The sequence below is a fragment of the Nerophis lumbriciformis genome, linkage group LG08 (genome assembly GCF_033978685.3).
Source record: "Nerophis lumbriciformis linkage group LG08, RoL_Nlum_v2.1, whole genome shotgun sequence".
Lineage (NCBI taxonomy): Eukaryota > Metazoa > Chordata > Actinopteri > Syngnathiformes > Syngnathidae > Nerophis > Nerophis lumbriciformis.
Window position 1 is genome coordinate 19,079,065 of NC_084555.2, and position 24,370 is coordinate 19,103,434.

At 37.7% G+C, this 24,370-nt stretch overlaps 1 protein-coding gene across 6 annotated transcripts in view; it reads left to right on the forward strand.

Moving 5' to 3' along the window:
- The window catches only part of ralgapa1 (Ral GTPase activating protein catalytic subunit alpha 1), a 130,714-nt gene that overhangs the window by 54,641 nt on the left and 51,703 nt on the right, over positions 1-24,370 (forward strand). For all 6 annotated transcript variants that reach the window (XM_061968408.1, XM_061968409.1, XM_061968410.1 and 3 more), the window contains 18 exons: positions 838-1,017; positions 2,073-2,243; positions 2,342-2,535; positions 2,606-2,704; positions 3,973-4,128; positions 4,278-4,406; positions 4,564-4,689; positions 5,884-5,942; positions 6,189-6,297; positions 7,815-7,925; positions 9,274-9,342; positions 9,422-9,559; positions 9,657-9,840; positions 12,575-12,693; positions 13,974-14,093; positions 14,222-14,825; positions 17,869-17,984; positions 18,751-18,875. In XM_061968408.1, coding sequence (XP_061824392.1) covers positions 838-1,017; positions 2,073-2,243; positions 2,342-2,535; positions 2,606-2,704; positions 3,973-4,128; positions 4,278-4,406; positions 4,564-4,689; positions 5,884-5,942; positions 6,189-6,297; positions 7,815-7,925; positions 9,274-9,342; positions 9,422-9,559; positions 9,657-9,840; positions 12,575-12,693; positions 13,974-14,093; positions 14,222-14,825; positions 17,869-17,984; positions 18,751-18,875 — 2,809 coding nt within the window. The remainder of the gene's footprint in view (positions 1-837; positions 1,018-2,072; positions 2,244-2,341; positions 2,536-2,605; positions 2,705-3,972; positions 4,129-4,277; positions 4,407-4,563; positions 4,690-5,883; positions 5,943-6,188; positions 6,298-7,814; positions 7,926-9,273; positions 9,343-9,421; positions 9,560-9,656; positions 9,841-12,574; positions 12,694-13,973; positions 14,094-14,221; positions 14,826-17,868; positions 17,985-18,750; positions 18,876-24,370) is intronic.

Genomic DNA, 24,370 nt, shown 5'->3' on the forward strand with positions numbered 1-24,370 from the left:
GTTTTCGCGGAAGTTTTTAAATTAGGCATGGGATATCCTACTCTTACGTAATAGTATTTTGGATTTTTCAATCAGTACTGTCAGCATTAACATTTTTCTGTTTTGCGAGTTTACTTGTAACACAATCTCCATGGCAACAATTGAGATGATGTCCGCTTAATTACAAGTCATAATTGTTTAAAATATGCAAATGTTGTGTTTGTTTTTTGGAAGTTCAAATATTATGTAGTAATTTTTTCACCAAAACAATAAAGTTAAGGTAGTCCATGTGTTTGCAAATGCAAATAATGACATTCATTTTGATGTATGTGTTAATATTTAGAGAGTTAAATAGAGAGTCAAATTATTCAAATAATACATGTAAAAACCTTTTGGACACACACAAAAAAAACAATCCTCATGACGTCCATTCAATGATGAATGCCTATCATAAATCATTCAAATCTGAATGAAAAGCTTCCATATTTTATCCTAAGCATAAATCACATGCTAAACATCAGGGCAAAGCTATATACAACTTGGTCGTTGGAGGTCACTTCACCTGCAATATATTTATTCATAGCTTTGACAACAGACTTTGGCCTTTGTTATTGTCCCCTATTGAGTACTAATATGTGTGTTGGGCTTCCGAGATGGGTACATTTTTTAATTGTTTTGAAAATAAAATCCTGTTTGACACAGAAGGCAGTTGCCATAATGTATTTGCTTATTTGTATTTGTTATTTTGATTTTAAAATACTACTGAACACATTTCAAGTAAAGTGACCCTTTTTCTGCTTTTGGCTTTCACAATGAAAGCTATGATAATGATGCACAATCCAATATCTCCTCATATAGACTTTGCGTTCAATTCGGAACCTAGCGGAGGTGGCTCAGGAGGAGGAGGTCGTGGAAGCTCATTGGATCAGGATAGCCTTGGAGGTGCCATTGCCTGCGACGAGCATGAAGTAGCAAGTTTGACGACACTTCATATCGACTCTGAGACTAGCAGCCTTAGCCATACAGTCACCGTCACTGGTTTGTACATTATGTTGTGTCTGAAACTTTAATCTGTAATACTACGTGTTCGAATATTATATGTAGTACAGTGGAACCTCTAAGAACGCAATTCTTTCTGTTGTTGGTCATCTTTAGATAGCTTAAAATTTTGAAGCATATATTCCTGAACTAAGAAGAATATTCCTCAAACATCATAAAACATTTTTGCTGTTTTGGCAATTTTCATTAAGTAGCATTCTAAAATTCTTATCGGTGACCTATGATGATTTTAATCTACATTTAAAACACTTCCTTGTACCCTAGATAATATGCATTGGATATGCTTGGGTGTAAATTTCATGTGAAATTTTGCTTCACAGTCACATTTCTAACCAACTTTCTGCGTATGTTTGCACACCATATCTGTTTGTGGAGGCGTTCCCAGATTGCAAATGAAACCACGCCCCCCATCTTCTCCAAAAGTATCATAATTTATCTTTTGAAAATATGCATTGTTAAATATATATCTCGAAGTCACCGCTTTTTTCCATACACAGTCGAAAATAAAATTCGTTATCAGTATATAGATTCACAACATTAGGTACACCTACACACACTGATACAGAGCTGCATAAAAAAAAGCTGCTTTCAGCAGAATTTATGTCCCTGCATGTCGCCCGTTAGTGTTGTTGTGTGCTTGCCAAGATTAAATGAAATTAACACTTTATCCTACCTTTCATAGAGCTCCTCCACCCCTCTGGCTAATAGCTTTACCTAATGTCCAAAAAAGTAAGTCCACCCCTGCTCTGACGTAGCCAGAATGCAAAACAATCCGCAGCATTCAAAACTGTGTGCGAGCTCACACCCAAATGTATGAACCTTATGATTTGTTGCTTTTGCATTGTTTAACACAAGTATCCAACATTCTAACATTTATAAATCAGAAAAGACGAAAATCATCATAGGTCCACTTCAGCTTTTGTACAAGTTTGGGTGATAACTTTTACACTTTACACAATCATTTTTCCAATCTTAATATTGCAAGTTGTTTTGATCAATATGTTCTGAATACCCATTTGTCCTTTTACAACAAGGTTCCGAGAGTGTGTCTCCTATGCATTCTCTTGGGGGTTCTCGTTCCCAGACACCCTCCCCTGCCACACTTACAGCAGAGCACATTGATCGTACACACTCTCACTCGCACACGCACTTACAGCTGGACCAGAAGCTCCACAACTCTGTGCTGCAGACTCCAGATGACTTTGGTAATAAATACAAGCAGACACTAGAAATATATTTATTGTTTTCTTCCACTTTGTAAAGGACAAGCAAGACTGACGATTGATTGATTGATTGATTCTAGAAACCAGTGAGTTCCCTGGTGTTGACTGTAGCGTGATGGCAGGGGGCTCCCTCACTGGATGGCACGCCGATGTTGCTACAGTAATGTGGCGGAGGATGCTGGGTATCCTGGGAGATGTGAATAGCATCAAAGACCCAGAGATCCATGCTCAAGTGTTCGATTACTTATGTGAACTATGGCAGAACCTGGCAAAGGTGTGAAACGGAGTAATATCAAATACTTTCTGCAATACTTTCTCTCCAATACGGTTATTTTTATTTTCAGATCAGAGATAATTTGGGCATTTCTCATGACAACCAGTCATCCCCCCCACCACCTGTTTTAATCCCTCCTTTAAGAATCCTCACTCCTTGGCTCTTTAAGGTGAGTGTGACTGAGTACTGAACCTTAATGTATTAATAGTTGAAATAGGCTTTCCAAAATAACTCAATATCTGAGACCCGCACCTTCTAAACATGATCATATATTGTTAAAGCCTTGACATATATTGTACATTCATGTAATAAATTGACAACCCTTTAGTTTGAGGAAAATGGTTATGGTATAATTTTTTTGAACACGTTTACAGTTACAATGTGGTTTACGATTTCACATTTCAACATATCTGAAAAGGTGTAGGAAGACAGATCTATTTAATCCTACACCTAAATGGCTGTCAGAATGTCCCAACTTGTCGGAATTTATCTTCAGCCATCAACATTTCAGGCTAGAGGCATGATTTATGATCTACAATAAACTTACAGGGAGCAAGGAAGCGAGGAACCATTGGTAAACATATTGATTACGTCACCACTATATATAGTTTGTCTGCGTTAACGCTTATAATTACAATATCACTAATACTTGGTTAATATCGAAGTCACAAAATGTAAATTGAGTATTGTTGGCGCTTTTTAAATGGTTATTTAGCGGATTTTATGGGCGGAATAGAGAAACTCACATTGACTCCGCTGTAAGCAGACTTTTTTTTTACATTTATTTAATATTTAGAATGCATAAAAAAAAAATCTGTCCGTTATCGTGTCTTTCATAATGATTGTGAACAATAGGCAAAATTCCAAAAAAAGTGCACTTCCCCTTCAGGTTTAAACAATTTCTTAAAGTGGATTATATTAGTACATTGTTTAACTTCTTTTTTCCACACACAGTACTGATATGTTAAAGATGTTAAAGGTTTTAAGTGTTGTACGTGCATACAAGTGGTTAGCATAATTTTGTTTGCATGTCTACTTGTGTAGTTATTTCCCCAGATTTCTACACAATAACTCAGATATGGTAACACTAGCATTTTTTTGCTGTATTCACTATTGAAGTGTTTCTTGCTACCTTATGTTGTATATTTTTATATGAAAGTTCAAGTTTATTTTATCATCTATTATTACACCTAGAAATCTGATTTCTGTTACCCTCTCAATGTCTACTCAGTCTATGTTTTTGTGTTTGACTTTCTCTCCTCCTGTTACTGAATAGCATTATTTTAGTTTTGTCTAGATTCAAGGATAGTATGTTTTTTTACCAACCTTCTTTTGCTATCAATCAATAAGCACATATTATGTTTAATTTGCTTATGAATAAAACCCTTCAATGGCGTCTCCTTTCAAACACATTTATTAATGTGCATTTTTCTCCAGGCCACCATGTTGACTGAGCATTATAAACAGGGAAAACTTCATGCCTATAAGTTGATCTGCAGGATTATGAAGAGACGGCAAGATGTGTCCCCAAACACAGACTTTCTGACTCACTTTTACAACATCATGCACCAAGGACTCTTACACCAAGACCAAGTGCGTATGTGTGTGTGCAGGTGCTTGTATGCATGTCATGCCAAAAATGTATGTACTGTAGGCCCTGGATTTATATGAATATTAGCATTAAAATAACAACCAGCAGTGTGTTGGCAGGAGTGTTAATATGCTGTGGCTTTCTGTTTAAGGACATTGTAAACACCATCATCAAGCACTGCAGTCCGAGGTTCTTTAGTATTGGTCTACCTGGAGCCACTATGCTGATTCTGGACTTCATCATTGCAGCTTCTCGGGTCACCTCTTGTTCATCATTAAATGTGCGTAACACTGATCACAATCAGTTTGACAAGATTGTTGTATATTTAGCACAAGAATGGTAAAAAAAAAGTTTGCATTGACATGAAAAACTATTCTTAGAACTTACGCTTTGCACTTTCTTTACATATATACATATTGTTTCTACCTCCTTTCCAGGCTCCAAGAGTAGAAGCACAAATCCTTCTTGGATCTCTTGTGTGTTTTCCAAACTTCTATTGTGAGCTCCCTGCCCTTCATCCCACCACAGCTGATGTGGCACTTACAAAGTTCCCTGACATCAAGGTAATGTCAGAGTTCAACGTTGATATCTTTGAGGAAGGACAGTGTAGCAGATTTACATGAACACTTTTGAAAAACTCAGCAGAAGTTATAACAAACTTATTCAGAGTAAACCCAAACCCTTTAAAGCAGTGGTATCAATTTGTGGCCTCCAGCTTGTTTCTATTGGTCCCACGGCTTTTTCCAAAAATACATTAAACATGGCCTCCATCCAAACCTTGGAAAGGATTAGGAATAAGCAGATAATACGCTACTGTATCATATGCCTACTGATACAAATGACACAAAGCTGAGATGTATTCCAAAGTATTCTCACGTGTTTGGTTGACGCAATTGACTCATTCTGCTCCAGTATGGTGCAGACTAGCAGTTATGTATACGCTTGAATTGCTTCTTCATGTTTGGGACACACTCAGTCATTTTTTTGATGATTTTTTTTATTTTTATTTTTATTAAATGAATATCTCCTGCTTCTTCTTCTCAGCACTGTCCTTCACACTCATTTTCTTCAATTCTCATGGTGGGAAAACAAAGCTGTGTCGATCTCTAGCTATATAAGCTATTGCGAGTGCAGGGATGCGTGTTACTCAAATTGTTGCTCACAACTTAAAGCATAATTAGCTGAGAGACTGCTCTTATCTCAAAACACTAATAAGTTGGGGCACTCTTAAGTGTAGGTACCACTGTATTTTTACATACTGTATTTGTGTAGCATGTATTGAACTGTGTTTGATTGATTTTTATTGATTGTGTGTTAAACAAAAGAAGAATATTCTTCCATTTTTATGTATACAGCCCTGGAAGGAAAACGTTTGGACACCCCTTTTCTAATGCATGTGTCGTCTTTTATTGGTGCCACATTATTAATGGATTAATGTCTCATCAGTCATTCTTGTAACAGTCTAGACAGTCAACAGCAGGGATGTTGTTATTGTTGTTGTTCCTGTGTAAAATAAGTTAATATCATGCATGGCAGCATCTCAGGCGTGCTCATTGTTTCCTTACTTGGCAGAAACTTGTTTTGAATCACTAAGCAGCCATTACCTCTGAGGGACAGAACGTGTTTGTGCACTCAATATTAAAATCTTGTGCTTTGGTTTTTTAATTAGTTTTAGCACTTTGTCTGTATTTAACTTAGTAGGCACACATCCACTGCACCTGATAATCACATTTTCTCTGTCATGCTTCATGTTTCAGGAGCACATTATCAAAACTATCCTGACCTCTGCCAGAGATGAACCTTCTGCTCCAGCTAGGTAGATACACATATGCCTGTTTCTGTACGTGCATGTGCTTGAAGACAATTAAAAGTACCGGCAAAACAAGCCTTCAATAAATAGTTACTAAATAACCTTAAAGAGGAACTGCACTTTTTGGGGATTTTGGGGATATCATTCACAATCCTTATGTAAGACAAGAATACATGTTTTTCTAAAATGTAGTGTCTGTTTTTTATATGTATCTGGATGTAGTTTTTATTGTATTTTATGTTTATGTACCAGATGTGTAGCTTTGTGCAGTCTGGGAATCTGGCTGTGTGAAGAGCTAGCTCACGGAACTCAACATCCACAAATCAAAGATGCTCTCAACGTCATCTGTGTAACTCTGAAGGTCAGTTATCTTCAGCCTCTTTGACTTTTTGACTTTAAACCAACAACTGCAATAACAATAACCACAATTACCAAGTGTAATAAGTGAAAATTACAGAATTTCCAAGGCCTTTTTCCTGGCAGTTTGGTATTGCATGTGTGTAAAAAAAAGGCATGGATGTATTACATGAGTGTAAGAATATATCAAAGTTTTAATCGCAACATGTGTCTATACAAACTGGTGCCATTAGTAATGAAAAATGAGTTTAACGCTATTTTTGCAGTGTTCATTGTGCTTTTACGCATGTTTTAGGCTTTGTGTGGACCATGGTCTGTAGTATCGCCCACATTGACAATCCTTTGTGGTGGTCCGATCGTAGAAAAGAGATACTAAGTAACAACAAAAATCCCTCCTGCGATGTGTACAAACCTGTTGGCCAACTAAAATACATTACTGACCTCTGTGCTTGTCAACAAGAGATGCTTTGCTTGGGCATCAAATACACACTTCACTTAATCAAAACAAATACAAATTACCTTTTGATAATCAATTTTTCATATATATATTTTTTTTAGTATGGATCAAATAATTGTGGTTTATTTCCCATCAGTGCATAAAAGCTACTTTGCTTGCCAATGGTTGTGGTTTTGTAATACATTGAATACAGACACATGTGATAGGATTTACAGTGTTAAAATGAGTTGCATATTGTAATCCATGAAAATCGAAATGAAGGTCATTGAAGTGCACCAAAGCGCTGGCTGCAAACGGAACAGCTGGGGTGTCTGTGGATTTAACATAGCAGGCCACATTGAGCCAAGGTATGATTGAAAATGTTTCTGGACAAGATTTTTGGTGTTGGTTGGTGAACCTGCCTCATTTGGTCGAGCCTGTTTCAGGCTAGCAGACTGGGAGGCCTGTGCATCAAAGGGATACTGTCCAAACTGTATTGTCTCATCCATAGCCAAGTAGACTCAAATACACATAGACAAACACACACACATACCTTTCCCACCTTGGAATCCCTAGCTTGTGTATCTGCAGCCAATAGCCTCCTCGAGCCAGTACAGCTGAACACACTTGCATTCACTTACTCCTGGGAGCAAACCCTGGACTGTCAATATGTTTGGTCCTTCTTCAGATAGGACGCCCATCCAGAGGGGACGCTGCAAGCTGTGTCACAAACACTCTTAACGCTATCACGCGCACACATCTTGTCCACTTTTGCCTTTGCACCAGCAGCCAGTAGTCCAAGCCATGGGCTTTGTAACATACATCACACACAATCACACACACACACATGCACAAACACAAACAAAGCTTTAGGGATTGTCATATTTCCACTTTTGCATGCTGTGTTTCTCATCCCAGCGCATCCTTTGATCTGGAGGGATTTTTCTTTTGTAAATGATAATCCTTTTTAGAGTTTGTCTGTAAAGGTTCTTCCTTAGCATTAATATATTTTTTTAGATGATATAGCTGTACTGTATGACGATTACTGAAGCTGTAATCACATGAATGTATGTGTTGTCTTCTAGTACCCAAATAAAAATGTTGCACTGGTGGCATCAGACATCCTACACCTTTTGATCAGTCATGCAGATCATCTTCAGAAATTCCCCTGTGACACTCCAAAAAAGATAGTAGAGGTAAGATAAATTGATTAAATCATCATCTTTTCATTCTTCAAATCATTCACATTATTAAAGGGGAACTGCACTTTTTTTTTTAATTTTGTTTTATCTTACACAATCTTTATGTAAGACAATAACATGTTTTCCCCCCTTTTTTAATACATTCTAAATTGTAAATAAGTGCTAGCAAAAGTCAGCTAACAATGGACTTAGAGGGATTCCCTCTATTCAGCCTATATATAGCTCTAAAACACTCAAAAGCTTCCATCGTCGGTTTATATACATTTTGTAAGCATATATGTAATGTAGTAACAAGCACATTAATAATAACATTAAATATTTATGTACATTGCATCCAAAAAATTTTCACAGCGCTTCACTTTTTTTACATTTAGTTATGTTACAACCCTTTTCCGAAATGGAATACATTTTTGTCCTTAAAAACATTCGGCACACAATACACCATAATGACAATGTGAACAAGTTTTTTTCTAAGCTTTTTGCAATTAAAATTAAAAATCAAAGAATTCACATTGCTGAATACTGATGCACTTTTAGCATCAATTACAGCCTCAAGTATTTTTGAATACGATGCCACAAGCTTGACACACCTACCTTTAGGCAGTTTCGCACATGCCTCTTTGCGGCACCTACCAAGCTCCATCACAATTGATGATAAGCGTTGGTTTTCATCCAGGATGTCTCTGTACATTGCTGCATTCATTTCCCCTCTATCCTGACTAGTCTCCCAGTTCCCGCCGCTGAAAAACATCCCCACAGCATGATGCTGCCACCACCATGCTTCACTGTAGAGATGGTATCGGCCTGGTGACCTCCAAACATGATGCCTGGCATTCACGCCAAAGAGTTCAATCTTTGTCTCATCAAACCAGAGTATTTTGTTTCTCATGATCTGAGAGTCTTTCAGGTGCATTTTGGCAAACTCCAGGTGGGCTACCATGTGCTTTCTTCTGAGGAATGGCTTCCGTCTGTAGCTGCACAAGATAGTTAGCTCTCTGATCACGGCGCTGCTAAAACAGTTTGTCTGCGTTAGTGCTTCTATTAACAATATCGCTAATACTTAATATTAAGGTCACGAGATGTAAATGAAGTATTGTTGGTGGTTTTTGGGCTTCATGGGCACAATAGTGTACTCCCATTAGCTGCATTGTTTGCCCCCTTTACTTGACGTATGTTATGACTTAGAATGCACAAAAAAAGAAAAACATATGTAGTTAGTCTTACATAGGGTTTGTGAATGATAGGCAACATTTAAAAAAAAATGCAGTTCCCCTTTAATGTCATGCCAGTTATATTTATTGCTTCGTAATATATACCTCTAATTGATATTATTACTCCATAGATTTTGATTGCTACTATCACGCACTTGCTACCTACTACTGAGTCCTCCCCTCATGAACTGGATAAGAGGGTATAATACACATGCACATAATTTACGCTGTATTACTAATTTAACGTTTAGAGTAAAATCTTAGACTTGTGTGTTGCAGCTGGTTGTGTCCCTCCTGTTGTGTCTGTTGGATTGGGTCATGGCTCTTCCGCCGAAGACTCTGCTTCAACCTGTTGAAATGCGAAGCTCTGCAGACAAGGAGCAGTCGCCAAAATCCCTGCTCAGCTGCATTTATAAGGTGTGTTTTTTGCTACTACTACTAACGTGAAATAATGCAGAAGAGAGCATAGAACTTTTAGAGGTATATAATATTAAATATTACACATTTTCCCCAGGTTTTGCATGGCTGCGTGTATGGCGCCCAGTCTTTCAGCAGCCCCAAGTATTACCCATTGCAGCTGTCAGATCTGGCAAGTCCAGACTATGACCCCTTTCTGCCATTGGAGAGTCTTAGAGAACCAGAACCGCTCCACAGTCCCGATTCTGAGCGCTCCAGCAAACTCCAACCTGTCACTGAAGGTAGTTTATCCAATGGTACATTAAATAAATTATATTATATTATTATACATAGTTAATATATAATTATACTATTTTATATACTGTATACGTATAATGTATATACCTCACTTACAAATTCATGGCTTCACTATCGTAGATAGGCAACATTAATATATTGGATTCAATGACTGTAAAGGTGACTATGTGGGTGTTATTTAATGTGTAGACGGCTCTCATAAGATTAAAAATGGTCCTAAACAAATTATTTAGAGGTGTCATTCAACTAGTTGTAAGTCGATGTATCATCCCAAAAGTTATGAAATTATTTTATGAAGGTTGAAAAGTTACTTAGTGCTGCTTTAATTATGCTTGGAAAATATGTCCTATATCTTTCTATATTGAGGATTGGAAGTGTCAAAATGTGTGACCAAGGCTACAACCAAAACATTTTACTTGAGATTTTATTAAACCCCATTTAATGTGTAAATGGTGCTTTTAAACCCAGAAGTGTGGGAAATGTGCCTTTTTAAAAGTACCCCTATAAACTCACATGAGGTTTGGTGTTTAAATCAGGTAAAATTCTACTAACCTGATTATTTTGGAGGCTAAAATGTGATCCAGCCACACCAAACCACAAGACTGTTGACCCACACTCTCACCAAACTAGTACTCATTTCAAAAAAGGTGTGTGTCTGTGTTTATATGAGGACCGGTGTGCATCCGTGTGAAATTGTGTATTGTCTACTGCTGTGGTCCACCAGAACAAAGCAAACAGTTTATTGACTGAAGCACCCCATCGGACCTTGCCTATTCTCTACATTGATTTTGCAGATAATATTCAAGTTTTTTTAAATTCTGTTATTACCATGTTATTGTTTGCTATGTCCGTTGTGTCCTTGGGCAAGACACTTCACCCCTTGCTCCTGATGGCTGCTGGTTAGTGCCTTGCATGGCAGCTCCCGCCATCAGTGTGTGAATGTGTGTGTGAATGGGTGAATGTGGTAATACTGTCAAAGTGCTTTGAGTACCTTGAAGGTAGAAAAGCGCTATACAAGTATAACCCATTTATCATTTATCATAATTGCTTATGTACACTATATTGGCAAACGTATTTGGCCACCTGCCTTGACCATCCCATTCCTAACCCATAGGGTTCAATATGATATAGCTCCACCTTTTGCAGCTATTACAGCTTCAACTCTTCTGGGAAGGCTGTCCACAAGGTTGCGGAGTGTGTTTATAGGAATTTTCCACCCTTCTTCCAAAAGCGCATTGGTGAGGTCACACACTGATGTTGGTCGAGAAGGCCTGGCTCTCAGTCTCCGTTCTAATTCATCCCAAAGGTGTTCTATCGGGTTCAGGTCAGGACTCTGTTCAGGCCAGTCAAGTTCATCCACACCAGACTCTGTCATCCATATTTTTATGGACCTTGCTTTGTGCATAGTCATGTTCGAAGAGGAAGGGGCCTGCTTCAAACTGTTCCCACAAAGTTGGGAGCATGGAATTGTCCAAAATATTTTGGTGTCCTGGAGCATTCAAAGTTCCTTTTACTGGAACTAAGGGGCCAAGCCCGACTCTTGAAAAACAACCCCACACCATAATTCCTCCTCCACCAAATTTCACACTCTTTACAATGCAGTCCGAAATGTAGCGTTCTCCTGGCAATCTCCAAACCCAGACTCGTCCATCAGATTACCAGATGGAAAAGTGTGATTCATCACTCGAGAGAAGGCGTCTCTGGTCTAGAGTCCAGTGGTGACGTGCTTTACACCACTGCATCCCACGCTTTGCATTGGACTTGGTGATGTATGGCTTAGATGCAGCTGCTCGGCCATGGAAACCCATTCCATGAAGCTCTCTGCGTACTGTACATGGGTTAATTGGAAGGTCACATGAAGTTTGGAGCTCTGTAGCAACTGACTGTGCAGAAAGTCTTTGCACTATGCTGACTCCTCTATGTCAGTTTACGTGGCCTACCACTTGGTGGCTGAGTTGCTGTTGTTCCCTAACTCTTCCATTTTCTTATAATAAAGTTGACTTTGGAATATTTAGGAGTGAGGAAATTTCACGACTGGATTTGTTGCACAGGTGGCATCATATGACAGTTCCACACTGGAAATCACTTGAGTTTCTGAGAGCGGCCCATTCTTTCACAAATGTTTGTAGAAACAGTCTCCATGCCTAAGTGCTGGATTTTATACACCTGTGGTCGGGCCAAGTGATTAAGACACCTGATTCTCATCATTTGGATGGGTGGCCAAATACTTTTGGCAATATTGTGTATCTCTTTTTTTGTCCATACGAGTTGTCCCCGGGTTTAGGCAGTATCTGGTCCATAAATATCTATACTCTTTACACAGGCCAGTCAATAAAGCTCTGTGTGAAAGTGAGCGTGTCGCACAGTATGGGTGTTTATAATGATGTGGATTAGACAAGATCCTCTTGCAACACAGTGTGTGATGGAATTGGCTTCTCCCCAGCACGGGGCAGACTATGTATTGGTCAATTTTCTTTGCACCTCTTCCTTTTTGAAAGTTAAAACCAATTAGGAATGTAACTAAACAAAATTAAGTAGTCCCTAAGTATATTATATTAAACATCTATTGGTATTTGAATTGTCCTATTGCTAGTATTTATAATAACATTGGCGAAATCAATATTCCTTAAAACCTAACAATAACAGCTAGAAAAAAGATACACACACTTTCTGGTCTTACCCTTACTTGTCGTATGTTTTTTTGTCTTATATCTATAGTCCATAGTCGTATCCAGCAGGGTCTGGTGTCTATCGCAGCCAGGACTGTAATTACCCACCTTGTCAACCATCTCGGGCATTACCCGATGTCTGGAGGACCCGCTACCCTCTCCAGTCAGGTACTGTTATTTGTTTTAGAAGAGTTTTTTCACTGACACTGTTCCACACATTTATATTTAAGAACTTCATGATTTGTTGTTAAATAAGAACTAAAAACATGAGATAATGTCGCACCTTTCTTATGACACAGAGCAAAAAGTCTTGCTTGTCAAAGTTGTCCCATCAGGTGGAGGTTTGACAGCGATTGTATCCAAAACAGCTGACTGTCATTAGCGCTGGCGGGAGTGTCGCAAATCCCATTTCGATGTGTTTTTTTTATTAATGTTGAGTGAAAATAGCAGCATGTTTACATTCAAACATACAGTAAGTCCTCTTACAGTGTGTTTAAAGCCAGCAAGGCAGTGTTGTTGAGCTTTGGAAATGACAGCGCACAATCGTGACGTCATCACAAGTCTCTGTATGTGCCGTGTACACGCATACGCTAAGCGGAGAGTTTTGGAACTCTACACTTTGGCCAGCGTTTGCAAAAGTCTGCGTTTTTAAAAGACTAGAGTATGCGTTTGCGTGTGGACCAGAGGCCTAAACGCAGAGATAAGTATGCTTTTATTAAGTATCCGTGTTTGTGTGGACATGGCCTAAGTGTGAAAGACAGAACTGAGAAGAAGAAGCAACATTAATTTGATTTACAAGTGTTTTGAGTTAAGAGCTCTGTCACAGAAGCTTGTAAGTTAAGGTACTACTGTATTTAAATTTTGCCCTAGAGAGTCTGCAGTTTATTGTAGAGAGCATTTAAGCGTTGTGGATTTGAAAGTATCTGCCATTACTGCAGATTGGGTGCTTGTTTGTGCAGTTCACCAATATTCTCACATTCAGGAACATTTTGCTTTTAACAGTGTGAAGATTTGACAGCAAACGACAAAAAGCCATAAAAGGTTTGACTTTTTAGGGCTATAGTTGTAAAGTTTTGATCAGCTGATAAACAACAGCCTGTTTGAGCTGAAATGCGGTTTTCAATGAATGTATGACTCTTTCTTGCTCTTTTTTTGTGCATTTAGATGATGTTTTTACAATCGGTTTACAATCCACCAATTTGACATATCAATACTTATATGTCAAAACAAGACCTTTCTTCCATGATTTCCTATTGAATTAACTAACCCTGTCTTGGCATGTGTCACAGTACCTTTGTCCTTAAAATGTTGTACAGTATATAGAGCAACGCTGGGTGTGTGCCAAGTGATAATATTGTCACGAGTATGATGGGTTGATCACTTGTTTGAGCTTTTGGAAATAAGTTTGTTGTTTTTAGCCTTTGTGACATAGTGTTTATATTTTGTAGGTGTGCGAAAACCAAGACAACCCATACTGTGAGAGTGTAGATCTTGGACCTGAACTTTTCCACTCTCCAAACCTCCAGTTCCTATCTTTGAACGGATCAACCCTGCTCTCAGTGCTTCAGGTGACTGTTTGGTTAACTCCAGTAAATAATGCAGAATGCACCCACACTGAAACACTCTGTATGAAGGTAAACTTGCTGTTGTGGTGTTCTCTAAGTTGTGTCTTCAGTTTTATATTTGTATTTTCCAGATCCGGTCAGAGTCTGGTGTGCCAGGAGGTGGAATGACAGCCGGTTTGTCTTCTGTTTCCACTTGTGTTCGCGTTATCATCCGGGATGTAGCCGGAAAGCACTCCTGGGACTCTGCTGTTCTCTATGGGCCCCCGCCATGCATCCCGAGCAGCCCTGGAGACTCCCTTTTGACACACACGCAATCTTCTCATGGTATAAATCTCCATTTAGACACCCCAACCAAAAAGATGGCATTGGAAAAACGAGACGAGAGTCAGGAAGACCAGCATGAAGAGCCAGAGGGGGGAGGATGTGAGAAAGAGGGCGAAGGACATGAGTTGGAGGAAGAGGTGGAAGACGGGAGCAAAGCTGCTAGAGATGAAAATGTGCAGCTCCAAGTAACTGGGGAAGAAGAGAAGAAGCAAAGGGAGGATACCAAGGAACATAGCATGGTTGGGGAGGGGGATAGGGAGGGCTTTGAGCAGCTTCTAGCTCCACCACTGGCAAAACGGATGTGTCGGGAGGTGGTGCCAGCATGGGATTCACTGGGGGAAGGAGATGATGCCCTTGATGAAATGCTGCAGTACCTTGGTTATTCGAGTCCTGAGTGTCTACAGAGGGCAGGTACACACACACACACACACACACGCACATATTTAAATATCATATCAGTGTCCCGATACCACTTACAACATGATAACGATTTTGGAGCCTTACGTATTGGTCGATACCGAAATTGCTCCAATACGATATCAGCACAAATCATGCATACTTTTATTTTTTGTTGCGCGGATCTAGTGAAATTACTAGGTATAATTACTAGGTATAAATGGTATAAAAAAACACTAACCTATGTATTATTAACCTTCTGGAATGGATTTATACTGTCTTTAAGTTGAAGTGGTGTGGTAATTACTGGCCACAATAATTCATTAAAGGGGAACTACACTTTTTGGGGAATTTTGCCTATCGTTCACAATCATTATGAAAGACATGACGACGGATGTATTTTTTTTCTAATGTATTCTAAATATTACCATGTTTTTCGGACCATAGGGCGCACCGGATTGTAAAGCGCACTGCCGATGTCTGTTTTCATGAAAAAGGCGCACCCGATTATAAGGCGCATTAAAATGTCATATTATGATTTTTTTTGTAAATTTAAAACACTTCATTGTGGTCTACATAACATGTAATGGTGGTTCTTTGGTCAAAATATTATGTTTTACAGACCATTTTCAAGTCGCTTTCTGACCGTCACTTCTGGATGCGCCGTTTTGTGGGCGGTTTTATTTACGTGGCTCCACTTCGACAGCATATTCTCCCCGTCATCTTTGTTGCACCAGTGTAGCGTACTGCAAGGACAGTAGTCGAAGAAGTGTCCAAAGATGGAGCTAAGTGTTTTAATGACATTCAAACTTTACTTAAATCAACAACAGAGCAGCATCTCCTCATCCGTGGCTCACTAATGCAACAACAACGCCGGAAATGTGTACCGTGAAAAACCGTCCGACCGGAACTCTCTAATAACTAAAGTTCCGTGGGTGAATTATGTAAACCCACTACATCGGTAGTTTTTAGCTCTTTCATAGCGAGTCTACTGACATATATAAGTTAGAACTTTACGTTATGTTATATTAGAAATGGCAACAGCGGAGGATAAATGCTCCACAACAAGAAGATAGAGAAAAAGAATAAGCTTATCGACTACGGTGTAGGCACGGATGCGCGTTAATTTACAGGACTTATGCAGGTCCCAAATACACATCAGCAGGTACCAGAAAGTTAAAAAAATTGGTTTTGCATAATAATGCAAAACAAAACAGCAGATAATGTGTGCTAATAGGTGCCATTCTGCTGTCCTTATACACACACCATAATAATACCCGTATGTTGAAGCACAGTACTTCTGACTACGATAGCTGTAATGCTCCCACAATTCATCACACGGCCGGCTTCCTAGCTTTACCAAAGTCCAACTAAAACATTTTGACAGATATTTGAGCGCCGTGTGTAATGTTCTATAGTCTCAATGAAACATTTAAAGTGTTGGTGTTGTTTACTGGTGTCATCTTGCAGTCTACACATATCTCTTATGTGTGATTGCCATCTTCTGGTCACAATTATTATTACACCATCCATCAAATAAAATAGCTTCGAGGTCGGTAAGCACAACCAGAATTATTCTGTACATTAGGCGCACCGGGTTATAAGGCCCAGGTAATGCAATAACGGACCCATTTTAATAACGTTTAATATTAACATAGTTTGATCATTTTAAGCATACGCGGCGCATTAATTTAAAAAACACATCACGTTTGCTTTTTTTTCTTCTTGACTGATTCTGCTCCCTGCAAACTTTAAGAGAGCCAACAACCATAATAAACTTACTGTACATGGTCTGCTGTCATTAGGATGCCGACTGCTAGGATGTTCACATATTCCCATTTAGATGAAAAATGTCTCATAATCCTCACAAAAAAAACTAGGTGGGGGGGAACAAGCGCTTTTTTTTTTGTGATCCTTGCCAGTTCCGGGTCCTTAATGGCTGTCAGTGTCCCAACATGTTGGATTATATCATTAGCCATCTACTGTCCAGGTGAGATGCATGATTAATTATCTACAATAAACTTACAGGGAGCACGGAAGCGAGAAAACAGCAGACCACTCGATGATGTAAACACAGGGAGACACGGAAGTGATCACTGTGCCGCTATAGTTTGTCTGCGTTAGCGCTTATAATAACAATATCACCAATACTTGGTTACCGGTAATATTCAAGTGCCGAAATGTTAATTGAGTATTGTTGGCGCATTTTGAATTGTTATCTATCGTTTTTTATGGGCGGAATAGTGGCGCTCCCATTGGCTGCGATAAAAGCGGACTTTTGTTTTTGTTTATTTCATATTTAGAATGCAATAAAAAAAATCTGTCCGTCGTCATGTCTTTCATAATGATTGTGAACGATAGGCAAAATTCGATCCGTTCCCCTTTAAGTAAAACTCATGATGCAGTAAATTGAATGATGCGATCACGTTTGTTACTAAATACTTTCTAATATGCTTCTGCCTTTGAGACATTGTATCTGATAAATAGCAACTTTATTATTCATTGACAAACATGTTTTAGACTGCAATACTGTTCCATTAAGGACATTTTTTACATACGTCTAGCTTGTGTGCTATTGTGTGCTTAAATGTGGTGCAGCTGCTAGCTCCGAGTAGCCTACCATGTTTACCTATTGTAAATGACTTCACTGAAATACAAGTAAAGACCAACCTGTGCTAATTGGAGGATATTTAGATATTACCTGGCTGTCCAGTTTTGCACAAGTAAACACGCTGCAGGACTGCTTGTATCGGGTCGCTTGAATTGGAAAGTTTAGATCCAAGCCGGTATAATCTTATACTTGCTTTTTTGCTGCTATCGGACCAATATCAATATCTGATCGGAAGTCGGGACAAACCTATTCTCAACACCTCCAGTGATTTCTAAAACTCTGTTTTGCTGTTGTAGGTTTTAATTGTGACGCCTACTAATTTTGGAGTGACACACTAAGTCACTCAGACATTGCTGCACAATACAATAAAGTTCGCAAACACGTTCAGATAACACATACGAACACACAATAAAATTTACCACTAATATGCTATCATTATTCCCACAGGAATGCCACTTAATATCCCAGTCCCTCCACCAGCTTGTGTTTCGGAGAAGCAGGAGAATGATGTGATTAATGCCATCTTGAAGCAAAGTGCCGCCGAGCGAGAGTTTGTCCTCCAAGTACGTTATTCTCCTACAACCATGAAACTATTGACCATACATGAGTTACTATTCAGGTGCATCTCAGTAAATTACAATATATTTGAATGGTTAATTGCAGTAGTTTAATTCAAAAAGTGAAACTCTTATATTCTACAGATTTACCACACACATAGTGCTATATTCTCATGTTTAAATGGCCTCTTGTTGCTAGGAAGAATTCATGGGGCTCAGACATAACAATAAAAAACCTTGCCCTGTCTACTATGCTCTTTGGCCTGATGGCACCGTTCACATGTACCGGTAAAAAGAGCTTGCACTAACACGACACCAGACAGAAAAAACATTCCAAAACAAGACTTTTTAAGTGCTATGACAAAATGTTATATTTATATTTTAATTCCACAATTGTTCTTTATTGAGTGTAATACATATATTGAAATAATTACTGCTTAGGGAGTATTGAACTTGTGTTTTCTTCTGTTGTACAAGTTAGTGTTGTACATTCAGGTTTTTCCAAAATCTTTTTGAATAACTTTTTATTGCAAAAAATTGGTTTCAATTAACCTGCAGCTCTGAAAGGTAAACACGTCACACCAATGAAGAACCTCACTTGCTTGAATTTCTAGTGTGATATTGAAAAGTGTGTCCAGTATACGCAAAGGAACTCCTTGCCACATTTCTCGTTTTTGGCTCCTCCATCTCAGACCTGTTTAACTGTACAGTATTATAACTTCTGCAATTAAATAAATGTGAAGACTATTTCACTAACCTTGAACTGTTTCAGAGAGGTGAGGAGTTTAACATGAGAGCAGTGGAGCAGAGTGAACCAGAGACTCGTACGCCTCAGTCAGCCTTCTACTACTGCAGGCTACTGATCAATATCCTGGGACTCAACTCCTGGGAGAAGAGGTGAGGAGGTGGCATACAGAATGTGGAATTGACCTGATGCTTAATTACAGTTTTGCAATAAAACACTTACATACTTCACTGTATAAGCATACTTTTAGGTAGGGATGTGCCGATTGATCGGCCACCGATTGTATCGAACGATTTTCATAAAAAAGTATGTGATCGCCATTGCCAATTGATGACTTAATGTCGATCACAAACGGTCATCCCCTCTGACGAACAATGTATTTACTTTTAGTTCCCCTGCTGGAAAATGACTATCAGCTAATTTTGTGTCCCCACACAAATTGTAAGTTGTGTTAAGTAAGCTGTGTAAGTTAATAATAATCACAACAAAAAAACTGCAAGTATCAATGTGGCATGAAGGGGAACTGCACTCTTTTTGGAATTTTGCCTATCAGTCACAATCATTATGAAAGATATGACGACGGATGGATTTTTTTTAATGCATTCTTAATATTAAACGTAAATAAAAGTCAGCTTATAGCACAGCCAATGGGTGCTGCAATATTCCGCCCATAAATTCCGGTAAATAACCATTTAAAAGGGGCCAACAATATTACATTTACATTTCGTGACTTGAATATTAACCAAATATCAGTGATATTTTTATTATAAACGCTAATGCAGATGAAGTATTTAGCGCGGCATCGTGATCACTTCGAGTGTGCCTATGTTTGCATCATCGACTGATCAGCTGCTTCCTCACTTCCTTGCTCCCTGTAAATTTATTCTACATCATAAATCATGCATCTCACCTGCACAGAAGAAGTGTGAGTAGGTATTCCATATAGGACCTGGAACTGGCGAGAACGACACAAAAAGTGCTTGTCCCCGCTGCTCTCCCACCCCGGTTTTTCGTGAGGATTATGAGACATTCTTCACCTAAATGGGAATATATAAACATCCTAGTAGTCGGCATCCGAATAACAGGCCTTATACTGTCAGTGATGTTTTATTAGAAAAAGAAGAAGAAAAAAAATGTGATGCTTTTTTTAAATTAATGCGCCGCGTATGCTTAAAATGATAAAAATACGTAAATATTAAAAGTTATTATAAATGTGCCTGTTACTATATTACATATATACTTACAAAATATACATATAAAACCCTAATGGAGGTGTTTGGATGTTTTTTTAGGGGCTCTATAGGCAGAATTAAACGGCTCCCATAGACTTCATTGTAAGTGGACTTTTGATCGCATTTATTTAATATTTACAAAGCATTTAAAAAAAATCCATTCGTCATGTCTTTCATAATGATTGTGAACGATAGGCAAATTTCCAAAAAAAGTGCAGTTCCCTTTTAACATGTTACACACAGAGAGCAAGCCACGAGCAGGCTTGCCAAGGTAACCGCTAAGATAGCTCGAAACAACACCAAAAAATAAGTGCTTAGTAAAGTTCAATAAGTGCAGTTGGAACTGCATCCCAGCAGAAATTAACAGTAAATTAACAAATTGATTAATACAAGTCTACAGAGAGGATAATATAACCACAAATGGCAGTCAGTACACGACATGTGAAAGGAGGGCGGATCAATCCATAAATTGGTAGTATCAGTATATGATACAAGAGTGATTAGATTGATATTTTATTCCCTCCAAATATATATATTTTTTTGTCGTTTTCATTAATGTTTACAAAATCAGGAAATAATTTCCTGGACACAGGAGGATTTTGAAGGTGCAGACCAAAGGATTTGAATGAGTAGTAAATAGTGTTTTGTGTTACTTATTGTGTACTGTTGACTTTGTTTTGCTCAAACAGCTGTGTAATATAAGATAATAAGGAAGTCTAAATAGTGTGCTGATATTGTTAAACTGTCAATAGCAGTCACCATAAATGGAAAAATTCACATAAAATACACGTGATTGGTATCGACCAATCTCACTCATGGATGATCAGTATCGTAAACGAAAGCACAAAACCCTGATTGGAACATTCCTAATTTTATGTAACATTTTTAAGTATCATACAAGTGTAGCTTATCCATTCAACGAGCTGATTTTAGTTTGCTTGCACTCAATATTCAAGTATTTCCACTTAAGTTTTCAAGTTAATTTTGTACATTATAGTATATTAATCGATATTCAAAAGTGGGATTAATCTGGTGCAAAAAGTTAATTGTTTCACAGCACATCTTTTTAGATTTGAGTTTAAAAAGGAAGTTGATCAATCAAACAAAAAAAAAGTAAATCAACCTGTGTGGTAAATAGTACAACTCTGACTACGGAATTGCGAAGGTATCAAAATAAATTGACGCTTGAATCCCTCAACACGCAACTACGTAAACTGTGATCGCTCTAAAATAGAAACAATTTTAGATTTTATAAATGCCCTAATTGTATTGGGCCTTCTTATCTCATAGATTTGTTTTTACCCTACGAACCCTCGCGGATCTTAAGATTCTTCGGCACTTGTCTCCTAATTATTCCAAATGTCAGGACACAAAGTAACGGGATGGCATATTTCCACTATTTTGGACCCCGTTTATAGAACAGAACAGCTTGGCAGAGAACCTCAGGGCTGCAGAGAACGTTTTGAAGAGCAAGCTTAAGACCCACATTTTTGATTTGGCTTTTGGGTATTAAAATAATTTGTGCTTTAGTTTTTATTCATATTAGTTATGCTAAATTCATGTATTTAGTTACATTGGTTTATTATATATTTCCTGTGTATATATAATAGGGCTGTGAATCTTTGGGCACCACACGATTCGATTAGATTCTTGGGTGTTACGATTCGATTCAAAACGATTCTAAATTCAAAATCTATACTTTTTTAATAACATTGGATGTTAGTTCTATGATTAACTACATTCCTCCATAAAATAGATAAACAGCTCTAATCAATTTCTATAATATTTAAATGGTTTTGTTTAATAAAATGCTTCCAAAACAGCAACAAGAGAAGTAGCGAACACTTCTTTTTTCTAGAGTAAATCTGTACTACAGATATGGGCATCTACATTAACAATATGATTTGCCTGAGTGGCTGGACAGGACAGATTGGAAAAAAATACTGTTGTTTTTTTTTTACACCCCATATACTGTATATATATATATATATATATATATATATATATATATATATATATATATATATATATATATATATATATATACTGTATACATATGTATATATATACTGTATATATATATATATATACAGTCGCGATCAAAAGTTTACATACGCTTGTAAAGAACATTTGTGTTCACATGGACAAAGATAAGACCTTCTGGAGGAAAGTTATGTGGTCAGATGAAACAAAAATTGAGCTGTTTGGCCACAATACCCAGCAATATGTTTAGAGGAGAAAAGGTGAGGCCTTTAATCCCAGGAACACCAGGCCTACCATCAAGCATGGTGGTGGTAGTATTATGCTCTGGGCCTGTTTTGCTGCCAATGGAACTTGTGCTTTAAATGGGACAATGAAAAAGGAGGATTACCCCCAAATTCTTCAGGACAACCTAAAATCATCAGCCCGGAGGTTGGGTCTTGGGCCCAATTGGGTGTTCCAACAGGACAATGACCCCAAACACGTCAAAAGTGGTAAAGGAATGGCTAAATCAGGCTAGAATTAAGGTTTTAGAATGGCCTTCCCAAAGTCCTGACTTAAACGTTGTGTGGACAATGCTGAAGAAACAAGTCCAACACATTTAGGTGAACTGCACCAATTTTGTAAAGAGGAGTGGTCAAAAATTCAACCAGAAGCTTGCCAGAAGCTTGTGAATGGCTACCAAAAGCACCTTATTGCAGTGAATCTTGCCAAGGGACATGTAACCAAATAGTAACATTGCTGTATGTATACTTTTGACCCAGCAGATTTGGTCATATTTTCAGTAGACCCATAATACATTTATAAAAGAACCAAACCAACAAGTGTGTGCTCCAATCACTCTATCACAAAAAAATAAGAGTTGTAGAAATTATTGGAAACTCAAGACAGCCATGACAATATGTTCTTTACAAGTGTATGTAAAGTTTTGATCGTGACTGTATATACTGTATATACATCTTGACATATATATGTCAAGATGTGTGTGTATATATATATATATATATATATATACATATATATATATATATATATATATATATATATATATATATATATATATATATATATATATATATATATATATATGAAGATATATATATATATATGAAGGTATATATGTATATCAAGATGTGTGTATGTATATATATATATATATATATATATATATATATATATATATATATATATATATATATATATGAAGATATATATATATATCTCTTCATATTATGTTTTACTCTTATTTTATCCTTTATTCTTACTCATGGTTCTTACTATTTGTACAAATTTTATTATTTTTTCTTTCCAATGTTCCTTGGAGGGAGCCCTCTTCATCAGGGATTGTATTGTCCATGGCTGTGGAGGCGCTTTGTGTCAGCGTTCTGGTAGCCGTGGTCTGATGACTTCCTGGTGCAGAAAGCTCCTTCGATAGTGTTTCTTCACTTGGCTTCTCTGTACTCAGCCATGCATTCATCTATGTGTGTGTGTGTGTGTGTGTGAGTGTGTGTGTGCGTCCGTGCGCATGTGTGTGTATGCGATTGCTGATGAGAGAGGTGAGTCATCGGGGCATTATTTTTAAGTCTGTAAAGCACTTTGTGTTGCATTTCTTTTATGTATGAAAATAGCTTTATAGTTTGGATTGAAAAATTTGATCAATTTATGTCAACTTTACATTTGTTGTAACTAATAAATGTTGTAAATCTAAGATTAAACATAATAAATTAATGTGAAAAGCAACATTGTTGATGTCCGTAAAACTCAACATAGTAAATTAATTTAAATCAATACATTAAAAGTTTAATCTTGAAACAATATATTTAATGAAGTGCTTATCAAAGATGCTGTCTTAGTTTTTAGAGGGTCTGGCCTGTTAATGGATGCTCATTGCTCTTCATCCGGAGAATTACACCGTCTGCATTCATCCAGCATAATAGACATCTTAACACATTGTATGTGTGTAGGAGTTTCATAATGAGGAAGCCATTGATCAAAATGAATCCATCTGGCGCCAGAATAAAAGAAGGTGGCTGAAGGAAGAGATTGTAAACAGGATGCATAAAACACATGAAGGGGACCTAAAATAAGTGAAACGTCCGAATGGAAAAGAATGAGAAGCTTTACAAACTGTTACATTAGGCCAGATCAACATATCTTTAATGGGCGGATTGTCTTGGCATCGCTCACAATGTTATTCACATGTGGCAGTCTTCCTTGTCTGTGCATGCATGGTCCCTTTTTATGCTTTTTCACAACCATCCAGAGTGTAAATGGAGTCTTTGAGAGTGGAGAATGAGGCCATTACCACATATCAGTTTAATAAAGAGCAAATTGCAGGCTCTTTGCTGTCTCTCTTTATCTCTTGCTTTTTCTTTTCTCTCGCTCTCTCTCTCTCTCTTTCTCTCTCTTTCGAAGAGAAATGAATGATGTGTCAT